Source organism: Pseudopipra pipra, chromosome 3 (genome assembly GCF_036250125.1).
Source record: "Pseudopipra pipra isolate bDixPip1 chromosome 3, bDixPip1.hap1, whole genome shotgun sequence".
NCBI classification, from domain to species: Eukaryota; Metazoa; Chordata; class Aves; order Passeriformes; family Pipridae; genus Pseudopipra; species Pseudopipra pipra.
Window position 1 is genome coordinate 81,571,488 of NC_087551.1, and position 19,124 is coordinate 81,590,611.

Consider the following 19,124-nt stretch of genomic DNA (forward strand, 5'->3'; position numbering starts at 1 on the left):
GCTTCAGTATCCTTCTGTTTTGCTGGAGAAACTGGGGAAGCTATTCACAGGAATAAGGCGTGATCCAGATAGCTGGTAGTCTGGGTTTGTGACTTGTCCTTCTTTGTGCCCAGGATCTGAGTCAAATAATGGCATCTGTTTGGTAGGTATGATTTGTAATGTGTGACTGTCTCAGATACATTCCAGGGAGACATCAGACTCCTAAGTGGATGTGCTCCTGGGTAATAGATGGAAATGTGAAAATTGTCCAACGTATCTGATAGCATCGTGGAATTTAAGCAGCAAAGCTGGTGGACACAAATAGTTGGCTTCATGCTTAATGAAAGAAAGAGGAGCAGGGGAGTGATGAGTGTACCAGCACTCAAGAACACCACAGCAAAGATATAACTGATCTTATGATACATATACGTCCATTAGATGTGGGGGAAAACTACTATGCTTAGAAGTTAGCAGAACTCTTAATCCCTTGAAACATCTTCTGCAAGTCATTTGGTATATCCAAGTTTGGGGAGAAAGTCAAACTGAGCAATCTCTGACTTACAGGACTTGTACTGGTCATATGACAAAAGTGTTCTTTAAAATTTAGTTTAAAACTTCTTCCAAAGGATAATTAAGGAAACTACTTGGGATTTCCATGTGTGATAGAGCAGATAAAACAGTGCAAAACTTATAGGTAATGTTCAGATTTATGTGTATTTGAAAATCAACTTTTTATTTCCGTTTGTATAACGAGGAACAGAAACTAGTGTTGTCATTCATGGTAAATAGTTTGGTGCTCTTAAATAAGTTAGCGTTTTGTAGACCTAAATATATTGTTACTTTGATTTGCTTGTGAAGCAAAAATGCCTTCTCCAAGTGTAAGACATGTACAGGATTTCTCAAATGTTTGTCCTGAAGAATGGGTGGATGTGGCCAGTCCTCTCAGTCCTCTGATGCTGCCTAAATGAAGATAGCCAAAACTTTTTTACTCTTTTTAAGCCCACGTGCAATGAAATGTAAGCTGTTACTTGGACATTCTTTAATTTACTAAACATATGACTTCTTTTTTTATTTCCTTTTTTTGTTTCAATTTCAGATCTTGGAATTTCTGGTACTACTTCAAAAAAGTAAGTTCAACGTTGCTTAAAATAAAAGGAAGTTTTCAAATCTACTGTATAGCCTTACATCTATTTCAGTGTTTATTAAGACACAATGAATTGGTTATGTTCCCCTGCTTCCCAATCAGTTCAGAAAAATTCTGGAGAAAGTGGTCTATTTGATAAGAATTCAGTGAGTAATTAAGGTTAAATGTTCCTGACATAGCTTTTAAACTTGCTGTCTTTAATCTGAGTCTGAGAAATATTTTTTTTCCTGTAAATTACTGTCTTCATATTGAATGGCTGATTTCCAAACAGTTTATAGTGAACAAATTGTCCAGATAATAAATTGTATAGCTCCTCTCAGTAATCTAGGCTAAGATATAATTTGTTATATTTTTACAGATGCTGGATGTAGTTATTGTGTAGGCATTAAAATACTTACAAAATAGAAAAGAAGTTCATTCCATGCAGTGAAAAGCTTCTTTTTGCAAAAAGAAATATGTATAACATTGCATTTATTTTTTTTAATATATCATCTTAGTCTAGCTGCTTAATCCTGAGTCTTCCTCTGTATGCAAGACTTCAAAATGTTTTGTGCCTCTGTGGAGATGATAGGAGGGATATGTATAAACACATCAAGAGGTTTATCCCCAAAAACATAACTTCCTTCAGTCTACTTTGTTCAAATTATGTATTTTATTCTGGATAGAGCAGTCTCTAAGAAAACCTGGTTTTGCAACAGCCCTTTTATTCTATGAATGATTTGTTTCTCTTGTATCTGTCAACTTTTTTCAGAACTGAATGCTTTCCTCCTTCAGCTGTCTGAGCAAGATTTCCAGCAATGAAATCACCTTTCAAAGACATCTAGCAGGCAGCTCTACTGCCTGGCCCCAGTAGAATAGGCAGTAGCAGTCCCTCTTCCTACTTTGCAAGGGTATATGCAATGTTACCTTCAGTCAATACTAAGTAAAACTTCTCTTTAATTCTCACCACAAAGGCCATAACCACGTAACTGACTTCAGTATAGAGTGTACTGATGTCTACTGCTAACAACCCTTGAAACTGAGTGTCACTAAAAGTATATCTTTCTGTTAATAACTGCATACACCATAAGCTAATGTAGCTGCACGTCTAATGTTAATGTATGCTGCAATCCGTTTTCATTTTCACTGTGGGAGTATGCAAATAATAGCCTGCCTGTCTCCCTCTCTATTAGGGGAGACCTTCAGTGGAATGCTGGAGAGAAAAAGTTAACAGGAGGAGCCAACTGGCAGCCAAAAGTAGCACCTGCAACATGGTCAACTGGTGGTGTCCCAGGTGCTCCATTGGTAGGTAGTTGATCCATAGGTAACACTGGTATTGAACTATCGATACTTCATGAGATTTTGCAAGCATACATAGGCACTGCTCCAGTCTACTTCAGCTAAAGAAACTATACAGCTTCTGTATAAATTATAGGAATGTTTCAAGTCACATTTTTTAAGAACAGATTTACAGCTGGCATAAAGAAATCATTGAGTACATGTAAATGAAAAATACACTAACATGTATCAAGATGTTGCTCTACATGTACATTCAATACCTATGGACATTTCTAAGTGTGTGATTAGCTGTATAAGTCTTGCCAGCATGAGGCCCAGGTCGATTTCCCAAAAAGAAAATGCTATTGATCCAAAGCTGAAGTACTGGAAGGAGGGAAAATAAACAGGTTTTTTTAAAGTTTTCCTGAATGAAGTAGATCAAAATACTACACAGTATTCATACTGATTAGGGGATTGATGTTAGGTTAGAATTGGGTAGCTTATTTAGCAGGGTAAAGCAGTCTGTTGGAAAAGTTAAGATTACCCATGACCCTGTAAAAAGATTCAGAAGGCACTAACTTTGAGAGAAGAGGATCGAGTGAAGCTAAATGTCTAGATTTTGGCACAAGAGCCACTTGATCATGAGTGAGCTACAAGAGTAATATGAAGAGGTGTCACACCTGATCTTGTCAAAAGTCTCACAAGGCATAAATCAGCCTCCATTTGAAAAAAGTTGGCTTAGGAAAGGAAGGAAAGAACTCTGAAGGGGTTTCAGTTTCTTACTGCCACAGCTAGGTGTTAACATGACTCTAAGCATGTTCCTTAACCTTACGGAAGGAAAAAGAATTCCTTTACTTCACTGAATGTGTTAGTTGTAACATCAACTTTTTTTCTTAATAGAAAGGCTGGGCAATACTATACAATGTAAGTGAAATTCATATTTTTTTAGTCTCTTTTTGTACTTACGTACTAAACATGAAGATACTAACAACACCTCACCTGCACTACAGTTATTACTGCTGGCTTAAAACTACCTAACACAGCTCCTCTTGGACTCTCTGTACAGCAGGCAATTCTCAGGCAATGTGTTGATATGGTAGTAGTAATTAACCATTTCTGTGCTGTAAGCTTGAAAATAATGTCTTCAAACAGTCCTTGCTCTACTTGGATGTGAACTATCTAATGAGTTGTACTGCCTGAATTTTCAAACTTCTTTAAGATCAGCCTGATCTTGTAGTGATTTTACCATCTGATAAGTAACTAGTCTTTCTGGGAAGCTGGATAGTTTTGATAGCATTTCATTAAACATTTGTTATATATATTTCTTCAAAATCATACACTTAGGTATTTTTTGAATCCAGAGAAAGCCAGACCATCAGGAAAAATAAATGTGGAGACCAAAATTAAATTTTTCTTTGTGTCACTGTTGAACTACTTAGGTTTTGATCACTTATTCCCTTCCTTGTGATGTTTCAATTTCTGGATTAAAATCAACAGAATTTCATAAAAGCCTCTTCCCTGGAGTGACCCTAGTGCTTTGAGGCAAAAGCCCATTCATTTTGTGTGGACATTTTCTTGGCATCTGCCTAACTGAATTTTGAGCTACAATGCAGTCCTGTGAATAGTCAGATCAGTGCATCTGATGTCATGAACCTGTGTGTTTCTATTTCTTGCTTTTCATACCTGAGTGTCCAGATGTTTGTTTTAGTCTGCGGACGCTGCTAGCACAGTATAGCTGTTAATTGAAATTCTCCCCAGAAAACTTTCAGACTGAAATAGAGGTTCATAAATTCTCAGCCAGAAAATGTAGGGTGTTTGATTAATGGATCTGGGACAGGTTATCTTGACTTGTCTCCAGCTTCCTGAGAAACTGGCGTATTTTAGTGTAGAAGCAAGGATCAACCAAGGGCACTAAATGCAGCATTCACAGAAGTGAACTGTTCAGTGAGTAATTCCAGCATTTCTCCAAGGACACACTGTCCTTTGAACTGTAAGTGTGCTAGCTGCTCTCCAAGTGTAGTGGGATATAACTGACTCAAGGTAGGAGGTAAGGATGTGGAAGCACAGGCATGACCACACATGTATCTGTAACAGCTTGAGAGATTGTGCCAATATACTTAGGCCATACAATAGCAGTAATGAAATCCTACTGCCATTTTTAAATCCCTTCCTTGAATGCTTTCTGCCGCTCTTCAGAGTTATTAATAATTTGGATTGTATATATATCTGTGAAAAGTAAATACTGGGATGCTTTCAAGGCCATAAGGAGACTCTGTGCATGGGAAGTTACAGACAAGGGAGTCAAAAGGGATGATGTGCAGGTCATGCTAGGTAAGTAGGGTGGGGTGGCCTTGTTGAGAGATGCTCTTATGCTCTATATCCAGTTGAACTACTAAACTAACAGTTCCCTCTTCCTGAATTCTAGAGAAAGATAGGCTTTTTTATCCCTTGTGTTATTTGAATGAAAACGATAGCAAGTCAAGCATAGGAATGAAAAGCATAGCAAGATAAACTAAACTGTCCTTAGTAAAGTATGTAATGGTTCTGATTGTGGCTTAAGTGGCTTAACTTACTCTTTAACTTAAAATGAATCTTGGTGTGTAATTGATTTTTTTCATTGTAAACTAATTGTAGCAGTTATTTGCCTTAGCTTTACAATCTGCTTAACTTTTTACTAAAATACAGTGCTGCAATAAGTGCTATAGTGTGTTAGCTGTTGTGAAATTGGAATGCTTTCTTATACAGTGTAGAAGGAAGTGGAAAGTGTGTATTTTCTGGGTCCTGTTTTGTGTTATATTCAGTAAATGGACTATTCATGAAGAGAATGAAGTCTGTCACCCTTGCTTTCTTATGAAGAAGCAAGCTGAGCATCAGCATAAGGACTCATTCAGCTCTCTCATTCTTTGAAGCCTTGTGGTTTTGAGGTTACATATGTGCTGCATAACAGTCCTACTTTCCAGAACAGCTTTGAGAATGCTGGAGACTGTGTGGTTTCCAGATGGTTGGTGTTAGATTCTTGGTTTTACTTTTTTTAATCTATTTTTTAGGCAGGAGGTGTGCCTCCAGCAAGTGCTGTTCCTGCTGCAGGAGGTACTCCACCTGTCCCACAGCCAGGAGCAGCATTTGGGATGGTGAGTCTCATCTGTTACACTGCTCTCCTTCCTCCATCCAGAACCCTGCTGACTCCATGTTAATTTACAGCCCCCAGCAGGTGCAGGCATGCCCATGATGCCTCAACAGCCAGTGATGTACGGGCAGCCTATGATGAGGCCCCCCTTTGGAGCTGCCACTGGCCCTGGTGTACAGGTAAGCATTACTGATTGCTCTCCATTTCTCTAGAAAGTAGCTTATGTGTATGCATTATCTCACTTTAACTCTAGCTGTAGATCTGTAAATGAGATGTCTTACAGAAATCAGCTGCCCAACTTGCAGCAGATCACATGAACCAGTTGCCTTGTATGAGACCAATGAAACAGGTTTGAAAAATCTCCAGCAGCTAGCTAAATTCAAGTTCTGGGAGATGTTTGGGTAAAGCTCAAAGTGGAGTTGATGGGTGTTCCTATCCTGTTCACAGCCTATCATAATGTACTAGAGCTGTACTCGGCGTCTTTCCTCCCAGCCCAACAAGAGACTCCTCAGGAAACCAACCTTCTATTTATGAACAAGCTAAGATCTCCAGTTCTTCCATGACAGCTCTTTCTCAATAAATAAAACTTTATTTGTTTCAGGCTGGTAGCTTGCTAGGTATCTTTCAGTGCAAAACAACTGCATTCAAATATGAATTACCATAGTGTGTGCAACATTGGAGTGCACACTTTTCACAGCAATGCACAGATTTAAATACCATGGAGTTTTTTTTCTAACTTACATTATGGTAGAGGAATGCAAATGAATAATCTTGATCACTGTGCTCTTTTTTAAGTGGGAGATCCATGACTGCTTCAGTTTTTCTTGTTTTTAAACTATATCTGACTTTGTGACATTCACATATTTCCACATAGAGGGAACAAAAGTTTGGCCATCTAAAACTAAAGCAAACATATTTTTAATTCTACACTAATTAAAAATAAGCAGGAAACATTGTGTCACAAGTTACTGGTTGCCAGGGGGATGAGGCCCTTCTTTAATATGCTGGAAAAACCTAACAGGGTAATTATTGGTGAAGTAGGTTGAGTAGTGGAGCCATGCCATCCCTCCTGTTGAAGTGAGTATTAACAGCTGCCTTCCATAGTTTCCTAAGAATTTTTTTAAACTGGATGCTCATAAATTTGGAAGTGCAGCATTATGTACCCACTGTAATGCAAAGCTTTTAGCTCCTAGCCAGTAGGCGATGCAGCATTAGCTATAATACCTGTTCCAGGCTATTTTTTCAAAGTAGAGTTTGGTTTATAATAACTCTGAAAAGAAAAGGACCCATCCAGAGGAGAGGGAGGGAATGACTTCGCTGTAGTATTTTGCTTCTTTGTGAGTCAGAAGTCCATCTTGTCTTTCAGGTAAGGTGGGAGATGGAAGTTGATGCTTCAGCTCTAAAAATCTCACTCGTAACCCTGGAAACCAAGTCACCTCCCTTGTTTTGCAAATATTAAGCAACCAACATGTAGCAAACCACACTTTTTAAGTAGGGAACTACATTCCCAATGAAGCTTGTCAGGGTTTTCCATGTGGAAATGGTAAGATCTTGAAACTGCTCCAAGTAAGAACGTACTTGGTCTTGCTGTTCCTCCCACCTTAAACTGTCTCTGCACTTACCAAGAATAATATTATGGGACATAGACAATTTTTCTAGAGGAGTAGTCATCAAGATACCAGGGCTACATACAAAATACCTCTTGTGCCCCGAGTTAAGGTAGGGATAGGGAGGAGTGAAGACAGGATAAGAGAATCATTTGATCACCGTAGTAAGAAGTGTTGCATGGAACTTGAAAACTGACATTTTCTATGGAATAACTGATGCTTTTTACCTGCCAAAGGAGGAAACTTGTATAATCTAGTCATGTTTTCACTACACTTTGGACTCTTATTTACATCACCAGTGTAGAATAACTTGTACTTAAATGCCAGTTGCTGGAATTTTCAGTCGTGCTCTGCAGCATGTACTCTGCTTACTCTGCACCTTGATGTTAAACATCTAACAATTGCTTATCTTCTGTCTGGATTGGTGATCCTAACGTCATTCTGTCTTACAGGCAGAGTGTGATTTGAAGCTGTGCCAATTAGGATCTACAGTGTCTATAGCCTTATCCATTAAACCTGCCACACATTGTTAACCCTGTAGTACGGATGGAATCTAAACAATGCTTGAGTAAAGTGGCACCATGCTGAACTTGCAGAAAAATGAGAATTTAGCATGCTTGTCATGTGCCTGTGTGAGAACTGTCTATGTTTATCTAACGCTTGTGTGTTCTTGTCTGCTTTGTTTTTTTCCTGCCTTCCTGGCTGGCATCTGTTAGCTTTCTCCAAGCCCAACTCCTGCTACTCAGAGTCCCAAGAAACCTCCAACAAAGGACCCATTAGCGGATCTTAACATCAAGGATTTCTTGTAAACGATAAGGTATTCTGTGACTGCCTGCTTAAGCATGTCACACTGTGGTACATGTCTGGCACACAGATGTTGTTTAGGCCAGTAGGTTGAATATGACTGATAAAATAGTAGCTGCAGAGATATGTAGAAACATGCACTGATAATGAAAACTGAAATCTCTGTCCACACTCTTAATTTTGACCTGAAAGCTTGACTTTTAACTACATTTTTGCCAAAAGTGACTGCCAGGAAACATTATCTTCAACTCGTAACTTCCATTTTTACCTCGCTTCTATTAAATCTAAGGATTCAGGTTTGGGTTTTTTCCTAAATTAATACTGAAATATATAGAATTATAACAGGGTGCAAATTCTGAGGGGGGAAATGGTGTTGAAGAGGCATATTCCAGTCTTGTGGGTGTTGAAACAGATTTTGTATAACAGGTGTAAAGGTTTCAAAACAGGAAAAACTAACTAACTTACGTGTTCTGGTCATGAAGGGAAGGTTATTTGCATATTTTAACTGCTGCCAGCTAATGTTTTCCCCTGCCATACAATTTTTCAAGGCATTGCTTTTATGAGTGCTAAGGCATGAGGTCCTGAGCAGGGCTGTATAGAACAATGGTGGGGAAGAACAGAGGAGTAAATGTAAAGAGAAAATGGAGGAGAAGCGAAAAAACAGTACTGCAGAATGGAAGGGAAAAATACCAAAATATTACTGTGGGGGTTTTGGAGAAGGATGTTAAATGTCAAATTGAATTGAACACTTATGCCAATTAAAAAATAATAATGCAGAAGTAAGGCAGGCATTTTATAATTAAGACTAGGATAATTCGCCAGGTGAGTGGAGGACAACCATTACATAACTTTAAAGCCTTCTTCATGAGTCACTTTTCTTTCTTCCTAGAGCTTAATTCTAAACCTCCTCTGCACTGGAGTTGGCAGCAGTGGATGGAATTAGCCTGGTCATAGCAGGCATCACCCAGTCCCACTTCACCTTTCTCCAAATTCCAGCCACAGGAAGGTGTACATGGCACTTGGTGGAGATGGCCAGGAGTGGGGATGCACCTTCATTCCTGGGACTCACTGCTTCCAACTAGTATTTATAGTAGAGAGATAACTAATATATATAGTAGAGAGATTCGTAACTGTCTGTGGGAAGACTCTTCTTCATTAAAAACTGATAGCAAATCCTTGAAGGTGTGAAGAGATGAGCAGATTTGGTGTTCTTTTCTAGCATGTGCTTTACTAACTCAGTACTCCAGTTTTCATCTAATACTTTTCTATATTCACAGCTGCAGTTTTTCTGACTGGATGCTAAAAACGTGAGTTTGGAGTCTACAAATGGATGCTCAGAGTTTCAAAGTGAGCCACCAGTACCAAACCTAGCGCTTACTCAGACTTTCTCTTCCTCCTGAAACGTGTAGCACAGCTGTGAAAGTGAACATTAGGAATGTGTACTACCTTAGCTGTTATCCCTACTCTCTCTTGGAATTTGTGTACTTGGGTTATTTGTGTTTTACAATTTAAACAATGGATGTATGTTTCTGATGCCTTCTAGTGCTTTTCTGAACCTATCCCATGGGGGCAGATTATGCAGCTGTTGTTTGGTGAGCCATTTGGAGCTATGTCTGTGGTTTTTGAAGGTTTCAATGTATATAACTTTTTGAGGACACCTAAAATTTCCCTAGGACTCAATTTCTCCTTTATCTGTTATAAAGCATAGTGTGATAATACCAGATAGTAAAGAAAATACTTAAGAAATTGTGCAGGATACTTTTTTTCCCCCCAGTCACAGGAATCTCAATTGTGGTGAAAAAAATGTTTTATTTTTGTGGCACTGTATATGTTAAGATAATTTAAAGTAATATAAAGGAAAACTTCCATAACAAATACTTTTTCAATGATTTATCAAGAATGAAAAATCATGTCTGAAAAGTACCATATTTATTGCTGTTTTATTTTTAAATCTATTTTAATTATTTGAGTTTTTGCATTTAAAATTGACATACTCATCAGTTCTTGCTAAATGCACTGAAAATAAGTAAAGGGTCAGTTTCTCTCCATGTAGTTGGGAAAAAGCAACCATAGTTGTACTGGCATTAAGGGATTTCAAATACGAGAGCACTTTTTGGTATATCTGTAGTCAAAACATTACAAGTGATGTTACTCATCTCTGTTCAGTTCTTATGTACATCTCTTAATTTAGTGCTTACCTGTGTATGCCTTAGGCTAGTGTTTTCTCCATTGCCCCGAATGCGCTGTGAGTAGCTTTTGTACTATTGGTGATTAGATTTAATTCTGATCCAGAGATCCATGCCCTTTACTGTACATACTGTGTTTCTTTAATTTTTGTTTGTTCTCATACTGTTTCTGCTGATGGCTTGGTGTAAGATCTTGACTCTTCAATGAGGTCACTGTTGATCAGTGTTACAAGTGGCTTGGCAGTTCTCTGTAAAAGCATATTGGGTTGGAAAGATATTCACCTAAAGTCTTTCAAATGAACTATTTAATCAATGTATGGTACCATTAAAAGTGGTTGTATCTGAATTTGCTGTGGGGATAACACTGTAATGGGAAAGTTCTATAAAAAGCTGATTTCAAAATGGCTTTTCTTTGTATTTCAGTTTAAAAAAAAATCCCAAACAGGAAAAAAAAAAGAAAACAAAAAACCCCAGTGCATGTGTGCCCTCTGAGATGCAATAAACACCTTGATCAAAGTAAATATCTTGTTGCCAGTTTCATAATCATTGAGATGTTGAGCACAATAATGTACTTTGAAAGGGGAAAAATGTGTATAGGTCCTGACACTGATTGCTGAGGCTGCTGCATATGGTAATGACTTTTATAGAATCATAGAATCATTTTGGTTGGAAAAGATGTCTGAGATCATGGAGTCCAGCTGTTAATCTAACACTGTCAAGTCCACCACTCAACCATGTTCCTAAGTGGCACATCTACACATCTTTTAAACACCTCCAGGGATGGTGACTCCACCACTTCCCTGGGCAGTGTGTTCCAATGATTGACCACCCCTTCCATGAAGAAATTTTTACTGATATCCAATCTAAACCTCCCTTGCTACAATTTGAGACTATTTCCCCTGGTCCTGTCTCTTGTTACCTGGGAGAAGAGGCTGACTCCCACCTGGCTCGAACCTTATTTCAGGTAGTTGTATAGAGCAATAAGGTCTAAGCCTCCAGGCTGAACACCCCCCAGCTCCTTCAGCCACTCATCGTAAGACTTGTACTCTGGACCCTTCACCAGCTTCATTGCCCTTCTTTGGACATGCTCCAGCTTATAGTCCTTCTTATAGTTAGGGGCCCAGAACTGGACACAGCACTCAAGGTGCACCCTCATCAGTGCCAAGTTCAGGAGGACAATCTCTGCCCTGGTCCTGCTGGCTAGACTGTTTGTGATACAAGCCAGGATGCCATTGGCCTTTTTGACCACCTGGGCACACTGCTGGCTCATCTTCAGCTGCTGTTGACCAACACTCTCAGGTCCTTTTCTGCTGGCCAGCTTTTCAGGCAGTCTTCTCCAAGCCCGTAGCACTGCACAGGGTTGTTGTGACCCCAGTGCAGGACCTGGCACTTGGCCTTATTGAGCCTCAAACCTTTGACTTTGGCCTGTCCATCTAGCCTGTCCTAATCCCTCTGCCTTTCTACCCTCCAACAGATTGATACTCCTGCTCAACTTGGTGTCATCTGCAAAATTACTGAGGGAGCACTCGATCCCCTTGTCCAGATAATTGATAAAGATTAAACAGGACTGACCCTAATACTGAGCCCTGAGGAGCTCTACTTGTGACCAGCTACCAGTTGGATGTGGCACCATTCACCACTACTCTTGGAGATCTCATTGCAGTTACAACTTCCTTGTGTAGGGAAGTGGAGGGACAGGCACTGATCTCTTCTCTGTGGTGACCAGTGCCAGGACCCAAGGGAATGTCCTGAAATTGTGTTGGGAGGTTTGGGTTGGGTATTAGCAAAACGTTTTTCACCCAGCCAGTGGTTAGGTGCTGGAACAGGTTCCCCAGGGCAGTGGTCACAGCACCAAGCCTGACAAGAGTTCAAGAAGTTCTTGGACAATACTCTGGGGCACATGGTGTGACTCTTGGGGATGGTCCTGTGCAGGGCCAGGAGTTGGACTCAATGATCCTTGTGGGTCCCTTCCAATTGGCATAGTCTGTGATTCTGTGACTCCAAGGGTGGACCACAGGGGTTGCTTCTTGTCCTCTGCAGCATGAGCACAGCTCTGCTTCAGGGCTCCACTGGGCCCTTGAGGCTCACTTCTTGCCTGCTGCCTTTGCACCTCCCAGACACCACTCATGTCCTGGCTTGCTCTAGCTCCCTTTCCCATCATTGGCCAAGAAGCACAGTGCAGCAGTGTTTAGAGGGCAAAAAGTGTAGGATTGGCATAGGTAAGTGTAGTGCTTTGGAAAATACCACATACCTCTTGCTCTTCCTCCTCGTCTTTTGTGAGTGATTAGTCCTTGTAGGAATACATACATTTCCAGAAGAATGTGTAACGGGAAGTTAGAACTCATTTTGCTAGGAAGGCTTTCTGCCTAAGTGATGGCTCTTTCTCAAAGGCAGTTTCAGTGCTTTCCCCCCCTCTGTTCCCTGCATAGCAAGAAAAGTTCTCAGCTTGGCTCTCTGGTATGCACAGAGATAACATGTTTGCAGACGTGTACAAGGCCTCCTTGGGCCAGAGAAAGTGCAGGAGAAGAGAGAAAAGATACAAAAAGCCTTGGAGGAAGAGGGGCCTTTTTGCCCCTGAGGCCCAATGCATGCACCATTATATAAAAGTGGTCCTTGCATCTGAAATAAACCTTTTTTTTAAATCTTCCACTGCCTTGGCATTTTTGGGAAGAACACCAGTGTATGTTCACCTTACAGTCCCAATCCTAAGATGTGACACTGATGACAGTCCTTTCTTCTCACAGGCTGCTTTCCCGTTCCTGGCAGTTGCTGATCTTTAAGCAGTACAGGAGAGATCCATACAAAGCCAGACTGAGCACAAAGCCACCAGTAAAACGGGGAGTGGGAGAGAAGAATTCTCTAGTTTAACCTTTAATGAAGCCTCAGGAGGCTTCATGAAAGCTCTTCATTTCCTTAGAGTAATATTGAAACAGTGGAAGTTCATAATACTGGTCCGGATTTCTTTCCTATGAGGTATCATTCAACAGCTAATTGTGAGCCAGCATAACTATAATCCTACAGGAATTGCTTGTGCTACAGTTTGTCTTATGACAGGATGGAAGGAGGAGAAACCCTTTCATATAGTTAAATGCAATAAAGTTGTTCTGGTATGAGATGACTAACTAAAGACCTCCTTGATTTAGTAACTAAATGATGTGATGAAGCAGTACTGAATGCCAAGGGCTGCTTCAAAGTGCTTCGTAGACAAGAAAATACTGAAATGACTCGATCATGCTCTGGTAAGATTTGAACCTTGAATTGGATTTCAAAGACATTTCAAAGTTATGCAACTAGTAGAGGAGTTCCACTGTCTAAGAGGTTTTTTTGGTTATTCATTTGTGTTTTTACTTGCTAGTACATTGGTATTCTGAATCTACTAAATTTGATCTTGGAAAGGTTGATTTTATACCTCAGCTTTTTGATGAGTGCTCTGTTGTGTTAGGGTTTTCTGTCTTTGAAATTGGTAAGGCTCAGCAAATCGCTGTGTTTTCTCACTATTTGAGCATGAAAACCTGGAAAAGGTCATTTCCTGCGCCCCCAGAATGGTTCACCGTGGTTTTGTCCACCCTGCCTATGTGCTATGTTTGCCAAATGCAAGGAACACTTGATTTCTTACCAATGTGTTATACATGTCTTCTCAAAGTGAGGACAGCATTTTCAGAGGAGCATCATAACCAAACAGGTAAATATATTTATACCAGTTCAGTAGTGTCTCATTTAAATTAGAGATGATGAACTACTATTCACTGAATTGCAGATGAATGTTTGTAATGTCACATGTTTCAAAGGGCCAAACCTCAGAATGAGGGCATTCTCCTGGCCAGGTACGTGCCCCTGCTATACAGTAACCAACTTTCTGCATCAACTTCTTCCATATCAACAACCTTTGGTCCTCATTTTTCTTAGTCTTCTGTAGATCTCATGGCCAACAGCTCTGTGTGTGTGTGTGTGCGTGTGCGTGTGTGTGTGTGTATGTTTGTCATTCGGTATCCTGTGAAGAAATAGAAGCCTGGACAGAAAGGAAACTTGGTGGAAGAACATCTGTAAGCTTGATCACTGTGGGAAGTAGAACCAGTGTATTTTCTCAGTATGCTGAGTAAGGCTAAACAAAAGTCACTTGCTCTCCTTGGCACAAAGGAATTATAAAATCTGGCTTGTGAGGAAAAGACGTGATCATCTCCTGGCCTGTAGACAAGAACATGTTCTTGTTTTATCATCTGAGTTTCATCATCCAGACATGAATGCATCTGTGTCCTGCTATGACTAACTACTTTTCAATACAAGCTATAGGGAAGAGTGGGTGGGGAGTAGAGCTCTCATCTGTGGAAGAAAAAAAATGTCTCCTTCCCCTGCATTTTCACGATGGGAGGACAGATTTCAGACAGCTGGTACGTCCCTTACCCAAGTGCTTGCTGTCTTGTGTGCTGGCTTCTTTAGAAGCTGGCACCTCTGCCCACGTGAGACTTTTATAGCTCCCCCTTAAGACATGAGTGCCCTAGGGAGTTGTAAATACCTGGAGAACATGAAATCATTTTACTGCAGAGGTTTGAACAAAAACCCCAACTCATTCTGTGGAACTGACTCGGTTTTTTGACTGTTTGAAATTAGCATTGCCTCCTACTGCTCTGTTGGTTTGTCATTTATTTTAATTGGCTTTATTTGAAATGTTTAGCTGTAAATGTGCTATAGCTTGAGTTGAGGGCTTCTGGACTGATACTGTTGTTTCCTCAGGTGAAACTGTTGTTTCCTCTATGGTGAAAACTATATTTTTGTTGTTTCCTAAGATCCTGGGAACCACTTAGCATTTCAAGCTGGTAGCACAATCGGGCTGCTACCCAAACTTTCATTCTTAGGGTTTAGTAAGGCAGCTGCAAAGGTTAGAGACTTGCCTTAAAAATCAAGCAGGAAAGTCAAGAGCAAAACCTATGTTGTGGGGGGGGGAGAGGGTAGAAAAGGAACATTTGCTTTGTAAATGTGTTTGAGACTTTGGTATTATGAGATACTGCTTAGTGGTGGGAGACAACATCTAGTTCATGAGTTGTCCTGTAGCTACAGCTGACATTGTTTTGTCTTTCTGCTATGAGTCTTTGCTCCTGCCCCTTCCTCCCCATCTCTCACCCCAGAATAAGAGCTGCATGCTCAGGCATCTAACTCTGCATGGGGCAGAAAAAAACCCACCAATGATTCTTAATGCCTAGACAAGCCAACTGAAACTTGCTGTGGTACAAGTAGTGGCAGTGACACAAAAATAATAGGCTGAGTTAGTGATTCAGATCTTCTGGAACATGAAATATATCAGAAATGGTATTAAAAGAGAAAAATTTTTTTTCCATATATTATATATTGCTGGTGCTGTGAGCAGTGTGGGAAGTGGCAGACGCTGAGTGGTAATGAGGGGGTGAAATAAGAATTTCAGAGATGGGATTACAGAAGGAGAGAGGCTATACATATTTTAAAGCAGACATCACTTCTGTTTTTTCTGTTCCAGATCTCGGATCCTAAACCTTCACCACCTCTTCCCTTTCCCTTAATTAAACTCTGCAAATTATGCGGGTAGCAAAGGCCCAAAGCTTGTTCCATTGCCCAAGACATCTCTGCATGCAATTAAAGGTGTAAGAATAGTTGCCTTTGGGAGTTAGCAAAGGTGGTAGACCAGAAGCAGAAACTGAAGCAAGTCAAGAAACCTGTATATGGGTGTGACATCCACTATGAGGACTAAGGAGAGCAAGTCTCTTCTCTGATAATGTAGAGGAACCTGTGAAAGGTCTGGTGAATGTCCACCCTACACAGCACTGTAAAACACCTACACCCAAATGTTCATGATTGAACATAGTGAAGTCTTAGCCATATTTTTTTAAACACAGCTTATTATGGTGGAAGAGATTTCTCAGTTTACATACTATCATAAAAACCTCAAGTAGCCATCTTTTTTAAGGGTCTTGCCAAAGCAGTCTCCCAGCCTGTTGGAAGCAGAGATTTCATAACACTAAGCACACCAGCAGGTGCTTTGAGGCACATGCTGCAAAAACTGAATCAATCTTTGAGACTTAAACTGGTAGCTGGAGACAGGTTAGTTGTTATCAATAATAACTATGCAGGGACTGGTCAGATCTTGGTCACACAGGGTAGGAGGGATCCTCCCAGGACCTCTTAAGAACATTGCCTTCCCATAGTCTGCACTTTTGCCTACCAGGCCTGGAAAGAGGTTGATTGTGTGGGAGGGGGGATAGTATTTCACTAAGGAGGGGAAAGAGATGTGGGCCAGAATGGAAGCACTAGGGAAGGGTGTGAGGGATAGATGGTGTGTTCTTGTTCTTTGGGCTGTGGGTTGTCTGTAATTGAGGGAGGGAGAGGGCAGTGGAACATTGCAGGTACAAAGTGACCCCAGGGATGGGGTAGCCTTATGCTCTCAGCTTGTTAGCTGCTACAGGCCTGCGGCGCAGGTATTAAGTGTCAGCACACACATTTTGTACAAGAGCAGGCAGACACTAAGCTTTGAAAGAAACAGCATTTCATACTCTGAGTGTGTCTATGTATAAATAAAAGGAAGTTTTTACTCAGATACAAGGATAGGACAAGTTAAATTCTGAAGTTAATTATAAGATTATGCTTTATGTGTCTATGATGTGTCTGTTATTACCTCCTGTCAGTCTGGAGTGATCAACCAAGAGAGGTTTTAATGATTCTTCCTTACTGGAATAATCCCACACCGGCTCCAGCCAATTCATTTTGAAAAAAATCAAAGAGGAGAATACTTCACTTCTCTTTTGAAATATGGAAAAACTAAGTTTAGCAGACTAACAAAGTAAGAAAGGGGGAAAAATAATAACACTGAAACAGCACACTCTATAAACAAGTTCTGGCTTAGGTATTAGAGCATCTTTGAATCTCCATTTGTACAAACTGTCTTCTATTGTTCACAGGGCTGAAGCCATTTTGAGATTTTGGTCCTTCCACATTTACAGGAGAACTAAATTTTAGGATCTATTTCTGTGAACATGCCTTTGGGATAGAGCACACCATTCCCTTTGTGCTTGGAAAAAGAGGTTTCCAGCAGTGTAGAGAAATCACCACTTCCCAGCTCACTTCTACCTCATCATGGCAGTACCTAGCATCTGTCTAGCATCCCTGCTGCTCAGGCGACAGAGCACAGACACACCAGCCTTTCTCAGCCCCACTCTTTGCAGAATGTGAGCTGTCCTGAATTAAAATATATATTTAAATATACAAATAAATGTGTATAATTAAATACATAAACAAATACATAAAACAAGTTTTCAGGGAGCTAGTGACTTTCCTTGCTGTCCGGATACTGTGCCACCAGCATTGAAGTTTGCTTTGTGAACCTTTGCAGCAGTGTGCCTGAAACACTTTCCTGTCACTCAATAGTGAGCTGTCATTTCAGAAATGGTATTGATGGAAATCCAGCTCCTTACCTCATTATATTTTCTTCAAGATCTGGTTGTGTAGAATTTGCTTATAGGACCTTTGGCTCCAAGGCAAATCATGCTGGAAATTTGCTTCTCTCTCAAAATATTTGACCACCTGTGATGGCTATAGAATGGCTGAAATGTTTTAGTCTTTAAGGCATGGTCAAGGCCCAGACAGGGAGAGAGGCAAGGCAGCATTCAATATACTGTAGTTAATTTTCAGTGGACATAAAAGGTCCATTAACTCCGTTTGCATACACATTACCCAGCAGTATATCTGGGTTCATGAATGGGCTGTTTTTAAGCATCTTCCTAAACTTATGTGAAACTAAATTAGGGTAGTTATTTTGGTAATTTTTTTTTCTCTTTTGAACTTTATATTTTAAAATCCAAGATATACAGATGAAAACACCTTATTACCATAGTCCTTGTAAAGACAAGAGAGATGATTCGCATTTATGAACAGAAACCATACAAAAATGCTGTTCTTTTCCAAATTAACATAAAAAAATTACATAGTGACAGTAAGCAGATTTTTCTGTTTAAATGCTGAGCTATTTTTAGGATTGTAAGTAGTAATTTTGAAACTAACATGTGTGCATGTCTGTAGCTCTCCACACACTGTTTAGTCTGAGATACTGCTAAAACAAACCTATTTCTCATGAGCAGCTCTTTAACCGTGTTACTGGAGGACAGCTAATACTTGTTTCCATGTATCCTGAAGCTTACCTGGTTTCACCAGTGTTTTCAGTTATCTCAAAAAGGTGCATCTTGTGGTTCCTAAGTGAAGATTTGTTTTCTGAAGGTTTTTAAACATAGCTTGACGGATTACATTTTTGATTATTACTAACATGTAATATTAGGTTAGATGTATATGTCTTGCACATATGTAATCAGTGCAAATAAATGTAATTGGAAAAATGTTACACTGTTCTATCCACCCAAAATATAGTATTTTGTATCCAGGATTGATTTCCCTGGGATTTCAGGATCCTGAAAAGCATTTAGTGTAATAAAGTAGCTTATGTGTCTATTAAAATATTTTGTTTCTTTAGACATTTGGCTTCATGACTGATCATCAAGATTGACTCTAATCCTACTGTGTCATTTAGCCTGTCATGTGGATTTTTCAGCTTTTTTTTTTTTCGGAACAGATGTTGAAGGCTGGATTTAGGTGGTTTGTGCTTTTGACGGCTTTTAGAAATACCTCAAAGAATTTGCGAACATATCACTAAGAACCCCCATCACTCTTTGGATGAAGAATATGCACTGAGAAATGGGCAAATCATCTATATTTCATTCAAATGCATATTTTAGAGAAACAGAAAACTGCAAGAGTTGCAAGCCCTGGAAGCTGCAGTGACACCTATGCCATGCTGTATCCCACAGACAGATATCATTAGCAAGGAAAATCCCCCATCTCAAGCCCACAATGTTGTCTTTGCTGTACCCCTTTGAGGCTAACACACACGTAGGCCTCGCATACATTTTAAGTAAAATCCTTTACACAAATGTAGTATTGCAAGTGATTGGTCTCAAAATCTTAAAATTAAGTAGCTAGTCTCATGTATGAACTGTTTACCATCCAGA

General features: G+C 39.9%; 1 protein-coding gene across 1 annotated transcript in view; it reads left to right on the top strand.

The window, feature by feature from the left end:
- Positions 1-10,625, top strand: part of SNAP91 (synaptosome associated protein 91) — a 68,442-nt gene extending 57,817 nt beyond the window's left edge. The window contains exons 24-29 of the mRNA XM_064651124.1: positions 1,076-1,106; positions 2,296-2,407; positions 5,428-5,511; positions 5,582-5,686; positions 7,831-7,931; positions 9,196-10,625. Of these exons, the coding sequence (XP_064507194.1) occupies positions 1,076-1,106; positions 2,296-2,407; positions 5,428-5,511; positions 5,582-5,686; positions 7,831-7,923 (425 nt within the window). The 3' untranslated portion in view covers positions 7,924-7,931; positions 9,196-10,625. The remainder of the gene's footprint in view (positions 1-1,075; positions 1,107-2,295; positions 2,408-5,427; positions 5,512-5,581; positions 5,687-7,830; positions 7,932-9,195) is intronic.
- Positions 10,626-19,124: the final 8,499 nt, after the last annotated feature.